This window comes from Acomys russatus, chromosome 25, assembly GCF_903995435.1.
Source record: "Acomys russatus chromosome 25, mAcoRus1.1, whole genome shotgun sequence".
Classification (NCBI taxonomy): Eukaryota; Metazoa; Chordata; class Mammalia; order Rodentia; family Muridae; genus Acomys; species Acomys russatus.
Genome location: NC_067161.1, coordinates 23,049,756 through 23,071,393, shown reverse-complemented (window position 1 = coordinate 23,071,393; position 21,638 = coordinate 23,049,756). Strand labels below are relative to the sequence as shown.

At 41.9% G+C, this 21,638-nt stretch overlaps 2 protein-coding genes across 2 annotated transcripts; one reads left to right on the top strand and one right to left on the bottom strand.

Annotated features, from left to right (window-relative positions):
• Positions 1 to 2,552: 2,552 nt before the first annotated feature.
• On the top strand, positions 2,553 to 7,310 carry Ccng1 (cyclin G1). The gene is made up of 6 exons (XM_051168418.1): positions 2,553 to 2,743; positions 3,687 to 3,947; positions 5,727 to 5,980; positions 6,501 to 6,579; positions 6,659 to 6,757; positions 6,974 to 7,310. The coding sequence occupies exons 2-6, from the start codon at positions 3,687 to 3,689 to the stop codon at positions 7,163 to 7,165; spliced, it is 885 nt and encodes a 294-aa protein (XP_051024375.1). The 5' UTR covers positions 2,553 to 2,743; the 3' UTR covers positions 7,166 to 7,310.
• A 4,553-nt stretch (positions 7,311 to 11,863) lies between these two features.
• Nudcd2 (NudC domain containing 2) lies at positions 11,864 to 18,552 on the bottom strand. Its single transcript, XM_051168420.1, has 4 exons — positions 18,243 to 18,552; positions 16,447 to 16,495; positions 15,906 to 16,057; positions 11,864 to 12,414 (listed from the first exon to the last, which is right to left on the bottom strand). The coding sequence occupies exons 1-4, from the start codon at positions 18,429 to 18,431 to the stop codon at positions 12,331 to 12,333; spliced, it is 474 nt and encodes a 157-aa protein (XP_051024377.1). The 5' UTR covers positions 18,432 to 18,552; the 3' UTR covers positions 11,864 to 12,330.
• Between the last annotated feature and the right edge of the window lie 3,086 nt (positions 18,553 to 21,638).

Sequence of the window (21,638 nt, the reverse complement as noted above, 5' to 3'; positions counted from 1 at the left end):
CTAGAGCTTCTCTCCGCCCTCATCAGAGAAGTCTCTTTCTGAGGTAGGCTACAGCAGAGGGTCATAATTGATCCAGGTGCTGAGAATCAGTGGCTACTGAGTGTTCACCACCGAGTAGGTCTTCTCTAACGAGCCCCCAGCAAGGCCCAGGAACACTGAGGAAGAGGGGAGGAAAGACTCGCAGAGCTGAAGGGTGGGGAGGAGTGCCATGAAATGCTATCTTATGGATAAGACATGTTCATACCAATCAGGAACTCACAGCATTTGTGACTACACGCATAAGACCAGCATGCACACGCATACACACGCGCGAGCACACACACACAAACACACACACGCATGTAAGGGATTAGTTGTAAAAAATAAGGGTTAAGGTCAACAAGAATGTGACAAGATGACAAGAGGTAACGGAAGGTGAATCTGATCACATGCTGTATATATATGAAATTGTCAAGAACCAAAATATTAATATATAAAATTACAATGAGGGCTAAAAAGATGGCTCCTAAGTTAAGAGCACCCATGTTAGTGGCTCACAATCACCTGCAACTCCAGCTGCAGGGCACGCAACACCTCCTAGGGCACTGCACAAACCCACACATAGACACCCATATATGCATACTTTAAAATGAAAATAAAGTGTTTTTTAATTGAAATAGGAAAAGGGGGAAATATAAGCAAAGGATATTAAACTTAAACTATATCTGTTTCTTCAATGTCAGTGAAATCATTTTTATATAAAGAACTGAGAATTCAATAAAAAGAAAAAACAGAATCCTGAGAGAAAATATTTTTTAGCATATGATAATATATTTCCAGAAGTTCTCAATGGAAATTTTATATATAAGTTAGAAAGTAATACATGCAATTTAAATTTCTTATTAGAGCAGATAGGTGCGGACGGCAGAGGCAGGCAATTTCTGTTAGTTCCAGGCCAGCCTGGTCTACGGAGCAAGTCCAGGACAGCCAAGGCTACACTGAAAAACCTTGTCTTGAAAAACAAACAAAAACCCAAACAAATGAAAAAAAAAAAACAAAACTAAACTAATATTTTTTTTCTTCTTCTTCTTCTTCTTGTTTACTATTTTGAGAAACCAAAATGGAAACCAAATGAAAGAAAGGGACTGGACAGATGACTCAGTGGTTAGAGCATGTCTTAGTTCAGTTTTTGTTTTGTTTTGTTTTGTTTGAGACAGGGTCTCTGCCTCCCAAGTGCTGGGATTAAAGGCGTGCGCCACCAAGCTCGGCCTTAGTTCAGCTTTTATATTGCTGTGAAGAGACGCCGTGCCTACCCGGGCTCGTTATCGTCACGGCGACAAGCATGGCAGTGTGTAGGCAGACGTGGTGCTGGAGAAGGAGCTGAGTTCTTACACATGGATCCACAGACCGCAGAAAGAGCAAGTGAGCCACTAGGCCTGGTGGTGAGATTCTGAGACCTCAAAGCCACGCCTTTTCTACAACAAAGCCCCACCTACTCCAACAAGGCCCCACCTCCTAGCCGAGCCATTTCCTGTGGACAGACTAGGGCCATTTTCATTCAAACCTTGGCACCCAGGGCTATCTGTAGAGGCGAGAAAGGCGGGAACTGCCTGCCTGCGCACTGCACCTGGGAACACTCCCTTCTCACCACCCCGGAGAAGGGAGTCCAGCAAGAATTCAGGATAATTATGTTCCGTTAACTTGGTAGAGAAGCGGTTTAAAGAGATTAAGTTCGTGAGAATAAAGAGAGTAATAATCCTTCACACCCTACCCTGAAGCCTGTAATTCCACTCACTGCTGTTGGGTTTTCCACGTCATGCTCTTGCTGTTGTCTGCCGGACACATTTCATTTTAAGCCGCTGGTGGTGATGGATGGTACGAGGGTGGTACAAGTTTGATCCATCAAGCTTGTGTCTTAAAATTTGTTTAAAAAAAACAAACAAACAAACAAAAAACAAAAACAAATTCAGAAAATCAGTAGCGGACCAAGAAAGTACATAGTCCAACTTCATTGTAACTTTCCATAAGTTTTGCAAAATAAATAAATAAAGATAAAGATTAACTGACTTCCAAAACTCAAAGAGAACCTTCCAGAATGTAACAAATCACTACAGAGAAACCTACCACTTCTTTAACTGTAAAGTGAACGAACGCATGCCTTGTTATTGTGTTTTTACAAAGAGGGGGCCGAATCACTGCACCACAAAAGACCGAAACAAAACAAGGCAAAAAACAAAACCTCCCAGTACATTCTGGAATGCCACCCGGGTCAATCCGGCTATTACTAGCCAGACCTGCCCGGGCAAGCCTTGGCACTGAGAGTTCAGTTCCGCCGCTGAGGGAAGGACGGTTCGGCAAGGCTCCAACGCAGGGGCTGAGAGATCCGGGCGTGGCCTCAAGGGGGCGGAGAACTGGAGTCTTGGAGAATGGGAAGTGTGCGCTGATTGGCCCAGCTTCCTCAGCGGCCATCCATCAACACCAATCAGCGGCGAAGGTGCGTCCCTACGCGCAAGCCCCTGCCCCGCGGCCGACTCCCCTCAAGCCGGGAGCAGCTCCTTCACTGCGCGCTCACCCCGCGAAAGGTAGCGCCTGGTCAGGGCGCTGAGGGGCCCTCCACCCGGGACGCTGGCCCCTCCCCGGGCTCCTGCTCTCTTGCCCGCCCGCGAGTCCGTTCCCCTCGTCGGCCTCTCGGATTAGGCACGTGGGGCGAGCTGAGAGCAGGCCCGGGGAGGGTGGTCACCGCGGAGAAGCCCTGGCTGTCAAGGTGAGAAGGGGGTCCCGGGTGGGTGGCGGGGGGCCGCGCGCGCGCTCCGGGACGCAAGCCCGGACTAGTCTGCGCTTGGAGAGGCGCAGCGGGAGCCTTGTCCCTGTGTCATGCCTCCCAGTCCCAACCTGCACCCCTGAGCTGAGTTAGTGGTTCCTCACCAAGGCGACTCTCAGCTCCTGTTATATCTTTAAATTGTCAAGAGAAGGATCGTCCTCTGTATCCAGGACTTAGGTTGTGCTCGGGACTCAGAGGACTGTAATGCATACTTAGACCAATGAGATTCTCAGCTTCGCCTAACTTTTTCTTTTGGATTTTAAATGGCGTTAGACGGTGAGGAGCATTGTGTGCTAAGTACTCCGCCACACTGACTCATCGTGTGTTATTCACAGCCGGTCCAAGAAACAGATGTCACCCTCATTTCAAAGATGTAGCAATAAGCTCATTTTCTGGCCATAATTAAGCACCTGTCTATGTACTAAGCGGGTTGTGTGACTCCATTTAAGCCACGCAATTCGTGAGCTTAGGTAATAATCTTATTTCTATTTAACAGGTAAGGAACTAAGAAAGGTTCACGTTGTTAATCTATATAGCAGAGCATGTACTGTCATTTAAGTTTACGGTTTGGGTGTGTCTTGTGTGGAAGTATCTGTTTCTGGCATATATTGGCAATGTCTTTCCCGAAGATGGAAACTTTTTTCTTTTTTTTAAAGCCATAGTTCATGTCCTGTACACACACACTTTAGGAATGTGACTTACTGGGAGAAGATGGAAATTAACTTAGGGCCCTTTGCAGTGTCTTAGACTTAATGGAGATGTGGGGGGGATGGGGGGGGTGGGGGGGGGGCGGGCATGCACTATAAAGCAGTTCTTGGCACAGTGTAAAGATGGCCAGGCAGGAAGGAGCTCTTACTCTGTGTTTCTGGGTTTGTTCTATTTATAGATGCTAGAGGTCCTGACAACTGACTCTCAGAAACTGCTACACCAGCTGAACACGCTGTTGGAACAGGAGTCTCGATGTCAGCCAAAGGTCTGCGGCTTGAAACTCATTGAGTCTGCACATGACAACGGCCTCAGAATGACTGCAAGACTAAGAGACTTTGAAGTAAAGGATCTACTCAGTCTCACTCAGTTCTTTGGCTTTGACACAGAGACATTTTCCCTAGCTGTGAATTTACTGGACAGATTCCTGTCTAAAATGAAGGTATGTTTAAGCTACGATATCCCATTTCTTAATTTTCTTCCGAGTGCCTTTAAGAGATCAAATTGCAGAGGGCTGGAGAAATGGCTCAGTGGTTAATAGAGCTGGCTCGTCTACCAGTGGCTCTGTTTAGTTCCAAGCACCCAAGTGGGCAGTTGAGATCTGACACCCTCTTCTGTCCTCCTCCAGCACCTGCAGAAATGCAGCAAACATTCACTCATGTACACGTTAAAATTAATTTTAAAAAGGGGGGAGGGGAGTCATCAAATTGCTGGTTTCTAGAGCTGCTATTCAAAATACATTTTCAAATGCTGTGGTAGTGCTTCCTTCTCATAGTCAGGAGCAGTAACACATCACTTATTCGTTGTATACTGAAGTAGAAAATAATCCCTCAAGCAATTAATTGCAGTACTCCAGTAGGAAAGCTGGCTGTATTTTAAAAACCTTTCTTGGACCAGCAAAATAATTCAGCACGTAAGAGTACTTGCCACACCAATCTTAGATAGTCAAATCCAAGTTCTAACCCTGGAACACGCGGTGAAGAGAGAGAACCAACTCCCCAAAGCTGACCCATATGCCCTCATATCCATCTCTCCCTTACATACACAAAGTAATAATGGAAATAAAATTAAAGGCCTGACATAATGGCGCACACCTTAATCCGAGCACTTGGGAGGTAAAGGCAGGCAGATTTCTGTGAGTTTGAGGGCAGCTGGGGCAACAATGTGAGTTTCAGAACAGCCAGAGCTACCTATGCAATGAGACCATTTCAAAAGATTTTTTTAAAAATTAAATTAGAAATATTTCTTTAAAAACTGTTTTTACATATATTTGTATGTTTGTGTGTGTGTTGGCAGTGGTGCTACATCATGTGTGGAGGTAAGAACCATTGCAGGAACCGGTTCTCTCTGAGAATCACCAGAGAGAATCATCAATCCCTGGGAAATTGAACTCAGATCAGGGTTAGTGGCCCTCACACTATAGCCTCAATCAGAACCTTTCTTGATAGACTGGATGTTTCATCTACACAGTTCGTAGGTTTAAAGATGTTAAAGTCAGAATGTTAGGTTATGCTTAAGAATTAGATATATTTCTTAGCCGCTATCAACATATAAACATTCTAATTTCTTTAGCCATTTGGCATTTCCAGCATCAGTTTGCATGCAACAGAAAAGGAAGGATTGTCTGAGAGATGGCTTAGAGGTTAAGAGTGCTTGCTGCTCTTGCAGAGGTCCTGAGTTCAATTCCTAGCAACCACATGATGGCTCACAACCATCTATGAGATTTGGCGCCCTCTTCCTGTGTGCAGGCAGAACACTGTATACTAATAAATAAATCTTTAAAAAGGGGGAAGGGGACAGAGAGGAGGCCCAGCCCAGCACTGGCTGTTCTTCCAAAGGACCCAGGTTTAAATCCCAGCAACCACATGACAGCTCACAACTCTAATTCCAGATAAAAGGGATTTGACACACACAGACATACATGAAGGCAGAACACCAATGTAAATAAAATTTTTTAAAAAGGAAGCATTGTCTGTCTGAAGGAGGATCATTTATTATTTCCCAATAACTGACAAAATATATAGCTTTTAAAGCTTAGCTGTTAAAACTGAAGCTATCGTCCCTATCTATTCAAAGTGATTGGTTTCAAAATGGTGCAGAAGACTCCTGTCTGAGTAGATGTTAGATCTGTTGGAGTGGAGATATTTGTTTCAGATAAACTTTCATAATGATGGCTCCTAGGTTCCCTTGGTAACGGCACACACTGCTGTTGTGTTTGTAGGTACAGGCGAAGCATCTTGGGTGTGTTGGACTAAGCTGTTTTTATTTGGCTGTGAAATCGATTGAAGAGGAAAGGAACGTCCCATTGGCCACCGATTTGATCCGAATAAGTCAGTATAGGTTCACAGTTTCAGACTTGATGAGAATGGAAAAGATTGTGTTGGAGAAAGTGTGTTGGAAAGTCAAAGCTACTACTGCCTTTCAGTTTCTGCAGCTCTACTACTCACTCATTCAAGAGAACTTGCCCCTGGAAAGGTATGTGAACTTCAGAACAAAGAAAGGTTTAGAAATCAAAGGGATACTGTCTGGCTGTTGCATAAAGTCGTTATTTTCATAGAATTCTGATGAAATAATTTAATGCCACCTGTGGTCCTGTGGCGTTCGCTGCCTAACAGAAGTGAAAAGACAGCTGTCAAATTTTTATTAAAGACTCCTTCTTAAGATTAAAGGACATTTCTACTTTACAGAACCTAGGAAATAAGCATTTAACACAAGTTGTAGGAATACACTCAAAAAATGCAGAAATTTTTATTGAAACAACACAGTGCTACTTGTCGTAAACTACTGTCCACTGAATGGTTTGGACAGAATCATTCAAGACTCTTCCTTAAGAAGTTCTTGTTACTGACAGAAGAGAAATGCCTTTTCTTCAGATAATTTTCCACAAGTGTATATGAATTTCATTGTAAAAACTGACTTCAATATATTTCTAAAACTGCCAACTAGACATATTACTGTCTATATAAAATCAATTTTGTTTTTTTTTTTTTTAAAGGAGGACCGATCTTAATTTTGAAAGACTAGAAGCCCAACTTAAGGCATGCCACTGCAGGATCATATTTTCTAAGGCAAAGGTAAATATCTTATAAGATAAAGTGGAATCACAGCCATGCATTTTTCCCACTGGCATTTACTTCATATTTATCTTTTCAGCCTTCTGTGCTGGCATTGTCTATCATTGCTTTGGAGGTCCAGGCACTGAAGTATGTGGAGTTAACAGAAGGAATAGAATGTATTCAGAAACATTCCAAGGTATGCCAAAGTCATAGCACTGATCTTATTAGCCAGCTACAAAAGACATAGATTCAGTATACACCGAAAGTAAAATAAGATGCCATGTACTGCTTTAAAGCTGAGGCGGTCCTCCCCTAGTTCTCTTTGGATGATGAAGAAACATGTTAATGGGAGTACATTTATTACTATGAATACTGTGGAGCTTTTAATACATGTTTTCTAATCTATGTACAGATAAATGGCCGAGATTTGACCTTCTGGCAAGAGCTTGTATCCAAGTGTCTAAGTGAATATTCATCAAACAAGTGTTCCAAACCCAATGTTCAGAAGTTAAAATGGATTGTGTCTGGACGCACTGCACGGCAACTGAAGCACAGTTATTACAGAATAGCTCACCTGCCAACAATTCCTGAAACCCTTTCTTAGTTGGTACATCTGGCTGTTTTTCTCTGACTACAGGAATTGTTCCAGTGTGATAATTTTCTGCTCCAACTGAAGAATTGAAATACTCTCTACAGTATAAACATGGGATTAAAACAGTAAAGGGAAAATGACTTTGTCGACCTGGTTTTCAAACCCTGGAAGGCATTCACTACATACACTGCACAACAGTCTTGAGAGAAAGGAGTCATCAAACACATATATATGTATAATAAAACATTTGTCAAATGACTAGCTTAGGAAAGAGTCCTCCAAACCTGAATTTTAACAGCAGTTACTGAAATAGCAGTTTTTAATTACATATCACCTCACTGTAGCTTACTTCAAATTACAGAAGCCCAAGCAGAATGACAAAAAATGTAACCCATTTATGAACAAATTTGAGTCCGATTAAAAAACTGAAGTATGAACTTGGGTGATGGATTTAAAAAGTAATATAGGGCAGCCTCTATAGTAGTTAGACCAACACAAAGTAATCATATGCATAAAAATGTAAACTTGGTCCCTGATACATATACATTTTTGCCATCTAAATTTCTTAATCGTAGCAAAAATTTATCTTTTTATGATTAGAAATAAATGTTGCTGGGTGTGGTGGCACATGTCTTTTAATCCCAGTACTAGGGAGACAGAGACAGGTGGATCTTTGTGAGTTGAAAGGTAGCCTGGTCTCTACACAGTGAGTTCCAGGACAGCCTGAAAGCTACATAATAGATCCTGTCTCAAAAAAACAAAAAACAAACAAACAAAAAAAACCATATTACACATTTAAAAAATAAATAAAATAAACATAAAAGAAAAAATGCAAAGAACATAAATGTTGCTGGGAAGATGGTTCAGAAGCATGCTTGCCCCAACACAGACAACCTGACTTACATGACCGAAGGAAAGAACAAACTCCCACAAGCTTTTTGGGAAGTTCTTCTCTGACATACGCACTTGCCTCATACCCCCCTGCAATAAATACATGCTTATGCATCTTAAATAGGGACAGTTCACCTTCAGCAGCGCACAGAATTTGGCAGGTTTCTGTTGAGTTTGTGTTGTTTGCTTACGCAGTAGGATTGCAGTAGCAATAATAAAAACTGTTCCTGAAGTCTTTCTGTTACTGTGACCTATGGTACAGGATTTAAGCTTAAAAAGCTCATCATACCACGTTAGCAGAATGGTCTCAGGGTCGGGACCTGGTTCTAGGCTTGGTAGAGCTATGCTGAGATTTGAATTCACATACGAAGCATTCAAATCAAAGACATAAATGTGAAATTAAACTGAATCTTCCTTTTCGCATTGATCTGACTTCCAAGATTGGGTCAATCTATATTTAGGTGATATTGAAAATGGTAAACTACTTAATTTAAATCTCAAATCTTAAATTATGAGGTTTACATCAAAACCAACATTTCACAAACGCACTTTGAAAAGTATAAGAAGTATTTAAGCAGTAAATGGTTTATTGGCACCCATAACCAACAGCTAATTTAGAGGTGGGATTTTTAGTGCTATATGAGAATTACATTTAAAGTTGTGGCTGTTTTATATAAAGCAGATCTCACAAATTCTGAAAAATTATTGTTACCTTTAATATTTCTTCAGAGAATAGGTGGTTTGTATCCATAATAAAAGAAAAATTCTAAAGAATTGCTGCCTCAGTCTAGTCCCATTTGAGGAAATTTGTTTTTACTGTAGTAATAACTGGATGAATTATTACTCTCAAAATTTCTTTATTGCACTAAACTTAGTTTAGGCTTGATAAAACACTCTAGAAATTTTTACCAGACTTTTTATAAACTGCCACTGCTTCTAATGTAAAAATCTGTTTTAAAAGGAAAAGAATGTATTTACAAAACTCCCTAAAGGAAATAAAGAGGCACTTCCATATTGTAGCACCACTGTGATTGTGTTCAGATTGTTCATGCTGAACTTGAATGTAGATCCACACTGTTAAATTGTAGGCAGCTCTTCGGTGCCCTGTGCATCCTGAGTCCACCCATAGTGTACCTATCCATTTGACATATAGTTTTCCATTGAAAAGCTGAAAAATAAACCAAAGAATTGGTGTGTTTTATCCTTAGCCTTTGTAAACCATGCTTCAAGGATGTTTCAGTTCTTCCTAAAGGCTGATTTGCTTCAATTTGAAAACAGTGTTGGTTTTGAGTGGACAGAGGTAAACTAACCAACTACCGTTATGTTTTGAAGGAATAAACCTTTCAATAAAATTATTGAAATGCAAAAAAAAAATTATTGAAATGCAATCCTTCCCTGAGTGTTATCTCTTGTGATTTAAGTATTTTAGCAGTATTATAAAATAAGCTTTCTTTGTGCTGTATATTAGTTTTACTAAAATAAGATGCACAGAAGTAGAAACAGAATCTTAATAGTGCAGTTCTGAAGCTGGGTATGGTGGCACAGGCCTTTCATTCCAACACTGGGAACCAAACATGGTCTTCATAGCAAGCTGTAGGATAGCCAGGGCTACATGATGAGACCCTAGCTCAGAAAATATAGTGTCACAATCACCTAATTACTTCCTAATTTTTTAAGAAAACACAAGGTAAGTATGTTTGTTAAATGTACACTAAAACACTGCATAATGCATTAATGTTAATCAGGTTTTCCATTTAGACACACCACTACTATGGCTGTTATTCATAATAAAAATTTACTTATGTGCTCTGAGCTTAATTAGAGCTATTCACTTGAACATGGGTGAGAGGTTATTTAGTGGAACATAGGAAGCTTCTCAATGGATGCAACCGCTCAGAGAACACCCCGTGCTAGCATGTCTTATGGCAGCTTGACACAAGCCAGAGTCATTTTAGAAGAGGGAACCCCAATTGAGAAAATGCCTCCACTAGGCTGGCCTGTGGATACGTCTCGAGGAACAGGCCAGGAAGCAGCACTCCTCTTTGGCTTCTGCATCTGCCCCTGCCTTGAGCTCCTGTCCTGACTCCCCTGTACAATGGACTATGATGTGGAAGTATAAGCAAAATAAATCTTTTCCTCCCTCATCTGCTTTTGGTCCTGGTGTTTTCTCTTAGAAATCCTAAGTAAGACACACCCCTTTCCCTAGTCACCACCGGGTCACCCCGGAGACCCAGGGGGCCTCATTTCCAAGATGAAATGTTAATGGACCCAGTTCCTTAGAGCACTTAAAACGTTATAAAGTAGGCATTGTAAGGAATGACAATAGCCTCTTGTACTTGACTCACATTAGAGACCATAAACTCCCCTTTCCAAGTACATGAACTTTATGATAATAATATTCGGACTTTCCCTCTTTTATAATGACCGAGTCGTTTTTATCAAATGTGCCATCACAAAACAACCTAACAAAATGTGTCATGTCTTACACAGTGTTAACTAGGAAGCTTATAGTTTTCCTAACCCAAACGCAGATGATTTTGTTTTTCTTTTTCAAGGCAGGGTTTCTCTGTGTATCCCTGGCTGTCATGGAACTCTCTCTGTAGACCAGACTGACCTCGAACTCAGAGATCCCCTTGCCTCTGCCTCCCAAGTGCTGGGACTAAAGGCATGTGTGACCTACATCCAGCTGAGAATCATAATTTTTAGCCCACTGAATAAAACGGTAAATTAGTTTAAAGTTTGGTTAGAATAAGAGCTGCTTAAAACCTACCTTCCCACAAAACACCCAACACTAGGTATTACAGTAACGTGAAGAAATCCAGCAGATACTACTCACTAACATAGGAATCACCAGGTATAGGATGACATTCGCACGAAACAGGAACTCTGCAGACACTATACCTCACTCTGAACAAGCAAGAGACAAAAGTCCCATAGTTTTCAAAAGTGCAAAACCTAAGCCAGGAACAGATGCACACCTGTTACCATAGGGACTGAGAGCTGAGGCCAGACTACATGGTAAGACCCTCTCTCTCTCTCTCTCTCTCTCTCTCTCTCTCTCTCTCTCTCTCTCTCTCTCTCTCTCTCTAACTTTAATGCTTGCATTGTTGAGAACACCTTTTTTTTTTTTTTTTGGACACAGGAATTCTCTGTGACATCATTCCTAGATGTCTTAGAATTAGCTCTGTAGACCAGGCTAACCTGAAACTCAGAGATCCACATGCCTCTGCCTCCCAAGAGCTGGGATTAAAGGCATGTGCCACCACATCCCTGCTGAGAACATACTTTTCTGAAGGAAAAAAAAAGCAAATATTAAGGTGACAACACCACGTCAATTTATTTGAAAAACTGTAAGATTTTTAATCGGTTAATATTTCATTTGTAAGCTTTCTATACATTTCAGATATGTTTTAAAGCATTAAAAGATACAAAAAAGATGAGTAAAAATTTTTCTAGACAATCCTGTCTGTCTGAATCATTAAAATTAAATAAAGTGATTGGCTTACAACCAGGGGCCTAAATTTGTTTTCTGACACCAACAGGTTATTAAGATTTTTGTTCTTAGGGTTTTACCATCTTTCAGTTTCTTGACCTAATCACTTAGGCAGCACCACATAGTTAGAATATTTCACTAATTAACACTATCCAAAGTACTTCTTTGTACTTTGTTTCCTTTCTTTAAATGCTTCCAGTACTGTAAGTACTGTACTTTCCCTGTATGGACTAGCATACTCAGGCAAAGAGATACAAATTTCTTTTTTGGGGGGGGGGATTCAAGACTGGGTTTCTCTGTGTAGCCTTAGCTGTCCTCGACTCATTTTGTAGACCAGGCTGGCCCTGGACTCACAGCGATCCACCAGCCTCTGCCTCCGAAGTGCTGGAATTAAAGGCGTGTGCCACCACCGCCCAGCCCAAAATTCTTACTCAGAAGTTTACTGAACACTATTTCTGCATCACATCAAAAAAAATTTAATTTTTCCATGAAGGCACCTTTCATTTCACATGATTTGTACTCCAATGTTTCTGTAGTAAAAATACAATTAAATATGAAATTAGTAAAATGTAGCATATAAAACTTAATGCAGAGCAACAAGCATTCCCATCTTCAACAGGACATCTGCACATCTCCTATGGCAACCATATCTGAATGTAATCTTTACAATCACACTGAAGTACATCTCGCAGTCTGGTAACTGTGACATCCATAATTCCAACCCTCAGATCTGCTGCATTAAGTTGCCAGCAGCTGCTGGGATCCTCAAGCAGAGCACACTACAGAACAGCAGTCATTTCTCAAGGTTTGAGAAATCTGGTCCACCCTTTGTGTAGTTCCCTGAGATTTCTGCTCCACTAAAGTCAAAACCAGGATTCTGAAAGACAGAAAATAATAAAACTTACAAGGAGACCAAGTTGGATTCACCACTGAACAAAAAAGAAACAAATAAGTCAAAAAATAAGAAAAGATATCAAACTTCACAGTATCACCTAAAGAAAAATTAAAACTAAGACACCTTGCAGCTTTCAGATCTGTAAATATTTAGAATAGCGACACATATGTGACAATTCTAGCCTGTATAGTGAAATGTATATTTCAATTTTACTATGTATAAATGGATTTTTAAAAGCCTTTTTTTTTTCTGATTGGCATACTATGGGCTGAATGAACATTGGGCCTCCTACAAACTAAGCAAGCACTCTATGCTGAAATTACGCTTTTTTTAATTTAAAATTAAGTTTTTCTTCTTCTGAGACATGATGTAGCTATGTCACCCAGGCTGGCCTTGAACTTGCAGTTCTCTTACCTCATCCTCCCAAGTGGCTGTAATTAAAGGTGAGTGTCACCAAGCACAGCTAATACAGCAATTTTTTTCAAACTTTACTATATGCCATGCAGAATTCTAAGAGGTATATAGTATTTTAGCTAATGGATACATATTATATATTATAAAGTACTAATTCAAATTTTGGGCTTTTCAGGGCAAATTTCATTTGTTTAATGGGCATATTTTGAGCTCCTACTATTTGGAAAATACCATTTAAACACATGTGAATTTCAAAAATAAACAAATTAAAAGACCACTGCTATAGAGAACCTTACACTGTAGTAGGAAAACACAAATCACAAACCATTAAGTGTCAGTCACAGAGCTTAGTAAGTTTGACTTGTACAGAGTCAAGAAGTATAAACTTTAGACTTTGCAGACATGACCTCTGTCATAATTATTCAATTACAAGAAATTGCTCTATGTAAGACAAAACTTTACCCGCAGAGACATGCAGCAGGCTGAATTTCCCTGAGCCTCATTTTGTCAACCTCTGACTTAGTGTGTTAAGGCTTGTAAGTGCTATAAAAAAGATAAATAAAAATAGGACAGAAAATTATAGACTTTAATGGGACAGTCAAAATATGATTTACTGAGCAATGAGCAGAAAGCTACCACTCCAGTCAGTCAGCATCAGTAGAGAGCCAGGCATCCTGGCACACACCTTTACACCTTTACACCTTTAATCCCCGTACTTGGGAGGCAGATCTCTGTCAGTTCAAGCCCAACCTGATCTATATAGCAAGTTCCAGCCCAGCCAGAGCTGTACAGTCACAAACAAACAGAAGGAGAGAAACAAAACAAAACAAGGTAGGAGAGGTAGGAAAGTAACTGATCTCCAGGCATTGGTGGCGCACACCTTTAATCCAGCACTTGGGAGGCAGAGACAGGCAGATCACTGTGAGTTCGAGACCAGCCTGGTCTACAGTGAGTCCAGGACAGTCAAGTCTACACAGAGAAACCCTGTCTCGTAAAACCCAAGAGAGAGTGAGAGAAAGGGAGAGAGAGAGAGAGAGAGAGAAAGTAACTACCCATTATGTATAGAGATAAAAAGGGAACAAAGATTGAGGGAATGCAAACCAATGACTGGCTTAATTAACTTAAGATCCACCCCATGGGAGACAGCCAACTCCTGAAACTATTCTCTGTTATGCTTGCAGACAGGAGCCTACTGTAACTGCCTTCTGAGAGACTTCATCTAGCAGTGGAGTGACAGATGCAGAGACCCACAGCCAAACAATAGGCTGAGCTCTGGGATTCTTGTGGAAGAGTGGGAGGAAGAACAGCACAAGAAGATCTATAAAATAAACTAAAGTGGGCCCATGACAGCTCACAGAGACTGAATCAAAGCATACATGGACTGGGCCTAGTCCCGTACACATATGTAGCAGATGTGCAGTTTGGTCATCACGTAGGTCCCCTAACAATGGGACTAAGGGCTTGTCAGTGACCATGTTGCCTACCTTTTGGATCTTTTCCCCTAGGTTGGGTGCCTTGCCAGGCCTCAATGGGAGAGGATGCACTTAGCCCTAGTGAGACTTGGTATGTCAGGGTGGGTTGGTATTCATGGGAAAGACCTCTCTTTCTCTGATAAAAAGGGGGGGGGGGGAGGACGGGACTAGGGGGAGAAAAGAGACGGCACTAAGATCAAGCTATAAAGTGATTAAATAAATAAATGGGAAAAAGTTAAGGCATATAAATTTTTTTTTTAAATTTCATTGTATATCACAAAAAAAAAGACAAAAGGAAGAACTTGAATTCTGAGAAGAAAAATGCACTACTCTGACTTACACTATAAATGACTTCTTTAATTGCTACTTTGAGATAATTGCTTGGGCAAGAGTCAGGAGGCTAGTTAGAAACTCACTGAAGGGCTGGAGCGATGGCTCAGCCATTAAAGGCTAGGCTCACAACCAAAAAATATAAAAGGAACTCACTGAAATAATCCAGACAAGAACACTATAGACTGGGCAGTGTGAAGTGGAAGCCAATGCTAACAAGACTTCCTAAGAGGTGCCCAGTGGGTGTGAAGCTAGCATGTAGGACTAACGTTGCCATCAGGTGTCTTCTCCAAGGGCTCTCCCTACTTCATTTTCTGAGGAAGAGTTTCTCAGTAACCCAGAAGCTTCCGAATTCTAGGTGGTCTAGACAGCCAGCTTACCCAAGGGACCCTTTTCCTCTGCTTCAGGAGTGCTGGGATCAAAGGCAGCCACCTCACTGCCCAGCTTTGCATGGCAGGTGCCACATCCACTGGGCCTTCTCTGACCACCCCATCCATAATTCTTAATCATGAACAACTAGTTTCCATTAACTAATATGAAAATTAGAAAAAAAATATTGGCTGTGAAATTAGCTGTTCAGGTTGAACATTTAAAGTCTTACAGACAGATAAATGGATCTGTTCAGTAAGTAACTAGAAATGCAGGTTGAAATTTTACAAGGAACTGTCCAGGCTACAGACATGGAAGTGAGCATGAAACAGGTGGAAATTATCCACTAAAGTTCTCAAAGTCCAGTGGTTAGTTCCTTCCTCTACCAAATATCCATCTTGGAATGTTTATGCACTTTCAGAGGTGAAGGTACACGTTTGTTTGAAATAGAGAAAAACAAGACTAATAAGACAATATCAAAGGGAAATAGCTAAATAAAAATTCTACATGCAAATGAGAGACATTCAAAATCCATCAGACAAAATGGCGGAGGCATGGGGCGGGGAATCAAATGAAGGGACCTTGCCTCTTTTGGTTTTACTAGACGTGGTTTCTCTATGTAGCCCTGGCTGTCCTTTGTAGACCAGGCTGACCTCAAACTCAGAGATCTGCACACCTCTGCCTCCCAAGTGCTGGGATTAAAGGTGTCATGTGCCATTCAGTAATCTTAAATCTCACAGCAACGCATTTATTTGTGAAATTTAAGGCCCATACAATAGACTATTTTCTAGCCATTCACCCAAAAGGTTTATCCAACTGCATAGCCCACCTCACAAATCCAGGCACTCGGATCATGTGACTTCACACACTCACACGCATCTGACTTACTTCTTTCTGGAATCGCTCTAAGGTAAGTTTTCTCTGCATTTGGTCTTGCACCCAGGGATCGGCTGCATACTCAGACTCCAGAAGGGAAGTCCAACAGTTTGCGGCATCTCTCTTGGTCTTTGTCAGGACAATGCGCACCATTTTTCTATCCTCTAAAATAAAAGAAACAAATGACAGAGAAATTAGTCCCTTGTTAAACCTTGTATTTTCCAAAGACTGTTAGGTAAGTGGGACACACAATTGTTCCCAACGCTTTTCTCCATCTCTCACAGCTACAAAGAGAAGAAAATAATACAAAGGAAAAAACAATACCATGAGCCAACTTTTGTTTTGTTTTGGTTTCCTTTTTCAAAACAGGGTTTCTCTGTGTAGCCTTGGCTGTCTGTCCTGGACTCACTTTGTAGACCAGGCAGGCCTCAAACACACAGACACCCAGCAGCCTCTGCCTCCCGCTGGTGCTCAGATTAAAGGCATGCACCGCCACACCATGCTCCTCGATCCAATTTTTAAAAGTTTATGAATTATAACAGACTATTCTTACCCAAAGTCCATGTTCCTTCATCAGCGATTGTAGAATCAAACAATTTTCCCTGGAAAATAAATACAAGGTTCTAAAATTACAACATTAAGTTTTATAAATTCTTATCATTAAGATTTGGCTTGGTGATGGGATTAAAAAATGAGTTGTAATCTGAATAAATTAACTAAATAATAAAAAAAAAAAAAAAAAGAGGGGAAAAAAAGATTTGGCTTGGGCAGGGCATGGTGGCACAGGCCTATAATCCCAGCACTTGGGAGGCAGAGCCAGGAGGATTTCTATGAGTTCAAGGCAGCCTGGTCTACAAAGTGAGTCCATGACTCTGTCTGGAAAAAAAAAACAAAAAACAAAAAACAAAAACAAAAACAAAAAAAATCAAAAAACCACAAGACCCTCTAAACAAAACAGATAAAGATATACTACTCCTTACTGATAAAGAAAATGTGAAATTTATATATAAAATGCTTTACCAATTAAAGTGAACAAGGCGCCAGGCAAGGTGGTGCATGCCTGTAATCCCAGCACTTGGAGGGGATCTCCTATAGAGCAAGTTCTATGACCAGGCTGGCCTCAAACTCAAAGAGATCCACCTGTCTCTGCCTAAGTGCTGTTAGTAAAGGCAGTGAACCACCACCACCTGGTGACTATTTGTTTTTCTTGAAGCAGAATCTATGTCAGCAGTTCTCAACCTGTAGGTCACATATCAGATACCCTGCATATCAGATATTTACATTACAGTTGCGTAACAGCAAAATCAGTTATGAAGTAGCGACGAAAATAAGTTTTATGGTCGGGGGTCATCACAACATAAACTTTATTATAGTGTGGCAGCATGAGGAAGGTTGAGAACCACACTGGTCTTTGTAGTCCCGGAGCCAGCTAAGTAGATCTGGTTGGCTGGCCTCAAATTGGAGGAGATCCACCTGCCTCTGGTTCCCAAATGCTGCGATCAAAGAAAGGTGTGAGGCACAATGCCCGCCTTAAAAACGCTACCTTTTCAAATCAATGTTATTAAAGCCAGTTCAATCTCTTTTGAGGAGCTGGCTCTAGACAATGCCAATTTCTTATGGAGAACTACATATTTCAGATTTGATGTCAAATTAGATGTGACTAATTATTTATTCATCTCCTCCTGCCCAAAGTTGCAAACAGGGCACCCTGTCTCCCTTCCCCACTATACTACATGGCCAGCAAACAGGCTACGCCTCTGTTCTAGGGGTGGAATATACTGATTATTATGTGAATGTTAATAAATTAATTCTTATCCAAAACAAAAAACAAACAAAAAACCCAGGTATGGCCAGATTCGGTGAAATCAAATAAAAGGGACACTTTTCATTATCCTGATGACCATCATGAATATGCAAGAAACTTATAATTTAGAAAGCCAATCCGACATCTTTGAATCCTCATCCCATCACCCTATCCGTGTTGGTAATTTCCTGCATTTGCCTACACATCATGAATACGGTTTAGAAACCTTTTGCCTAGTATCTAGAACTCTTTGACCTAGTTAGCCTTCTGTTAGCATAGGAACCCCAGAGGAATGAGAACCCCAAGTGTGTTTTAGAAATAAGGAGGGGGGGGGGGCGAGATCTACATTTCTGCTCCCGCAAGATCTGCTGTGGGGGTAGGTGCTACCTTGAGACTCCTCGCTCCCATCAATTTACCGCTTTCTTTCTGCCCGCCAGGAACTAACCTTGCCTCCCAGCAGTTATCCCTCTGAAACCGTGCAATTTTAGGACTGAGGATGCAGGGAGGCCAGAAGAAGGAACTCGGGACATGCCCTGGCTTGCTACCTTGAGGATCTCGCGGCCACCCACGGACAGAGCCACGTGCCGGCTCTGCAGGCCGCACTGGATGTCCTGTGCGCGAGTGCCTGGGGGCACCTGGACTTCAATGAACACCTCCTCCAGTGTCTGGTACCACTGTCCCCACGGCGTCCCGCACGGAACCACCCCACTACGCTCCTCAAACGGGGCAGACATTCTCCTCCTCCAGATACCACCGAGGGACACCGCTCCGAGAGCGAAGAGCACAGGCGGGATGCGACTCAAGAGTTTGCCCTCGGCGTCTTGGTGTCACCGCACATGCGCAAGAGTCCAAACTGGTGTGGGCAAATTTTTCCCTTTCAGAGCCCATTCAAGACGCTCGCGAGACTTAGTGTGAAAGAACCGAAGCCCAGAGGTGTTGACATCCCAAGAACGATGACGCTGGAACAAAGGAGTGAGGAGCCCGCGACCTTTTGTACTAGTATGACGCCAAAATAGGAACTCTCTTACTGGTCGCCTGTGAAGTGCGCTTGCGCGAAATGTGCTGCCCCCCCTCCCCCGTAAAATTGAGTAACACCTGACGTGATTGGATGGAGCTGCGGCGAAAAGAAACAGTCCCTTATTGGCTACAAGCTTAAACTCACAGCCCTTCGGGTTGAGCAGTGCAGAAATCTAGCGTTCATGCGCCATGGCCCATTCAGGATTGGTCAGCTAGGTTTTCTGATTGGCTGGCTCGGGAAGTTGAGGTAAATTTGAATTCAGGCGAGCAGACAGTTGCCAGGGCGTTTGGTCGCTTTCACGTCTGGACTCAGATGTCAGAATGTCTTTTCCGAAGGCGCCCTTGAAAAGATTCAATGACCCTTCTGGTGCGTACGGGTGCGGGAGCAGGGTGGGAAGGGAGTGCCCTCCTCGTCCCTCAGTCGTCCGGAAGGCAGCGTAGGGCCGGGTGGTATCTGTTTTTCTTAAAATCCACGCAGTAAACTCTTGGCAAGCGTTGTATAGGATGGTAGAGATGAGGCTCCCAAGTGAAGTGGAGTCCTGACCCCACACAGCGAGCCTTCATGCATGAAATTTTACCAATAAGCCATCAACGCCGTAGAGAAAACTACAGCTGGTTGAAGAGGATTAGGAGCTGGCAGGTATTAAGAACTTTTGTTTGTTTTAAGTTAAAATTTTCTTTTTGACATTATATGCAATGTAAAAACATAAAGACTGAGAAGTCAGTTAAGTAATAACAACTGCCTCAGGTTTTTTTCTTTTTTAACTCTCCGCTGAAATAATCCTTAAATAGTATTCAGCATTGATACACTTGATGTGTAAATGGCACAGTAATTTGAGTGGAGATGGTGGTAGTGCCCAAAAAGTTAGGATAAAGTAATTTTTAATGTTTTGTCCTGTAAGAAATAAATAAATGTTTCTGCTGAGTGTGATGGCGCAAGCCTTTAATCCCAGCACTTAAAGGCAGAGGCAGGCAGATCTCTGAGTGCCAGCCTGGTCTACAGAGGGAGATCCAGGATAGCCAGGGTTACAAACAGAGAAACCCTGCCTTGAAAAAACCAGCAAAAGAATGAAAGAAAGAAATACGAACTCAGGTGCCCCATATTTGACCACGTCCCCTGGATGGGGAGACCTGGTGGCACTCAGAGGAAGGATAGCAGGCTACCAAGAAGAGACTTGATACCTTATGAGCATATACAGGGGGAGGAGATTCCCCCTCAGTCACAGTCTTAGGGGAGGGGAGTAAAGGGAAAATGGGAAGGAGGGAGGAATGGGAGGATACAAGGGATGGGCTAACCATTGAGATGTAATATGAATAAATTAATAAAATATATTTTTTAAAAAAAGAAATAGATGTTTCCAGGCACCTAGTGGCCTGTGCTGATAGAAAGTCTGTCAGTGACCCACCCCTTCTAACAAATAAACAGAAGTGAGACTGAAATCTGCTCAGAACTGGCCTGTGAACCCAGACTCCCATGGATACACCCTGTGTTCCTAACCGCTGTGGCATCTACGCACAATAACTTAGGAGCCTTAGGTATGATGTGGTAGACGCTAACCATGCAACGGTACTGTCATAAGATCGGGAATTTGTTCCTTTGAGCAGCCAGGTGAGCAACGTACCAAAGCTGTGTACGCTTTACAAATGGGAAGATTGTGGGAGTTTCTGTGTTGTACAGCCAGCAAGTTAGTGATAGAGCTGAACTTCAAAGGCCGTTCTCCTCTGTAACATCTACTGTTTAATAGTCAGTATTAAGTCTGTGGTTTCTGTCAGCACAAGGTCAAGTGAGTGATTAGATTAATCCAGTTCAAGGGCTGCACCATCTCCAAGGTTTTCAAACAGTTTAGCTTCTGCAAAGTAGGACAGCCTTTTTTTGTTTTGAGACAGGGATTCGTGTAGCACAGGCTAGCTTTGAAGTCCAGCTGCTGACTTAGAGACCTGCAACACCACCCATGGCTCAGCTGCTGCTTGGTTGTTTGGTTGTATTTTTGTTTTTGTTTGTTTCTTTGTTTTTTGGTTCTTTGAGACAGGGTTTCTCTGTGTCACCTTGGCTGTCCTAGACTCACTTTGTAGACCAGGCTGGCCTTGAACTCACATTGATCCACTTGCCTCTGCCTCCCAAGTGCTGGCATTAAAGGTGTGCACCACCACGCCCAGTACTGCTCATTACTTTATTAGGTGATTTGATAGTTTTAAGTGAGAAACAAATTTAGGTCTAAGATATTCAAACAAGTGGGACCATCTTATGTGGACACCAAAGAGATGAAATAGGCACATTTAAAACTCCCTTCAGACACAATGGTCTCCATTCCTTAGCTCCAGCTGTGTTATAACCTAGCTGATTTTCAGTGTTCAAGGCTAGGTTTATATGCATAAGAAGGCCATGAACCTTATTTATATAAAGCAGATCGTTTCTTGTGCTTACTTTATAAAACGACAAAATTATGAGGGCCAAAATTGTGTTCCTCCCATCTGAGTCTTTCCTTGTGACTAACATGAGATGTGAGAGTGTGTCTCTGACATACCCTGGCTTTTACTGCACTGACAAGCTTTTACCCATACTACTGTTTGCCGTTCTGAATATTCAAACTAGGGTTATTCTCCTTTGCTCTGGGCTTCTAAGAGATGCCTCTATGGAAAAGCTTGAGTTATACTGTTTTTGATTTGGCAAGCAGCCAAAAAAAAAAAGTAAAACTCTTTTGAAACATATTGAGTCCTAGTATCTTAATCTATTCACCTGGACCATACTTTGAAAGAGGGCAAAGTGCTAGAAGAGAGATGTATGGTGAAGCTAGGCATCATGCTGCAAGTAACTAAAGCACCCTGAAAGCTGGAGGGAGAGGATCAGGGATTCTAGAGTATACAGTGAGTGCCCGGTGAGCCGCAGTCACACAGTGGAGCTCTGTGAAGGGAGCTCGAGGCCA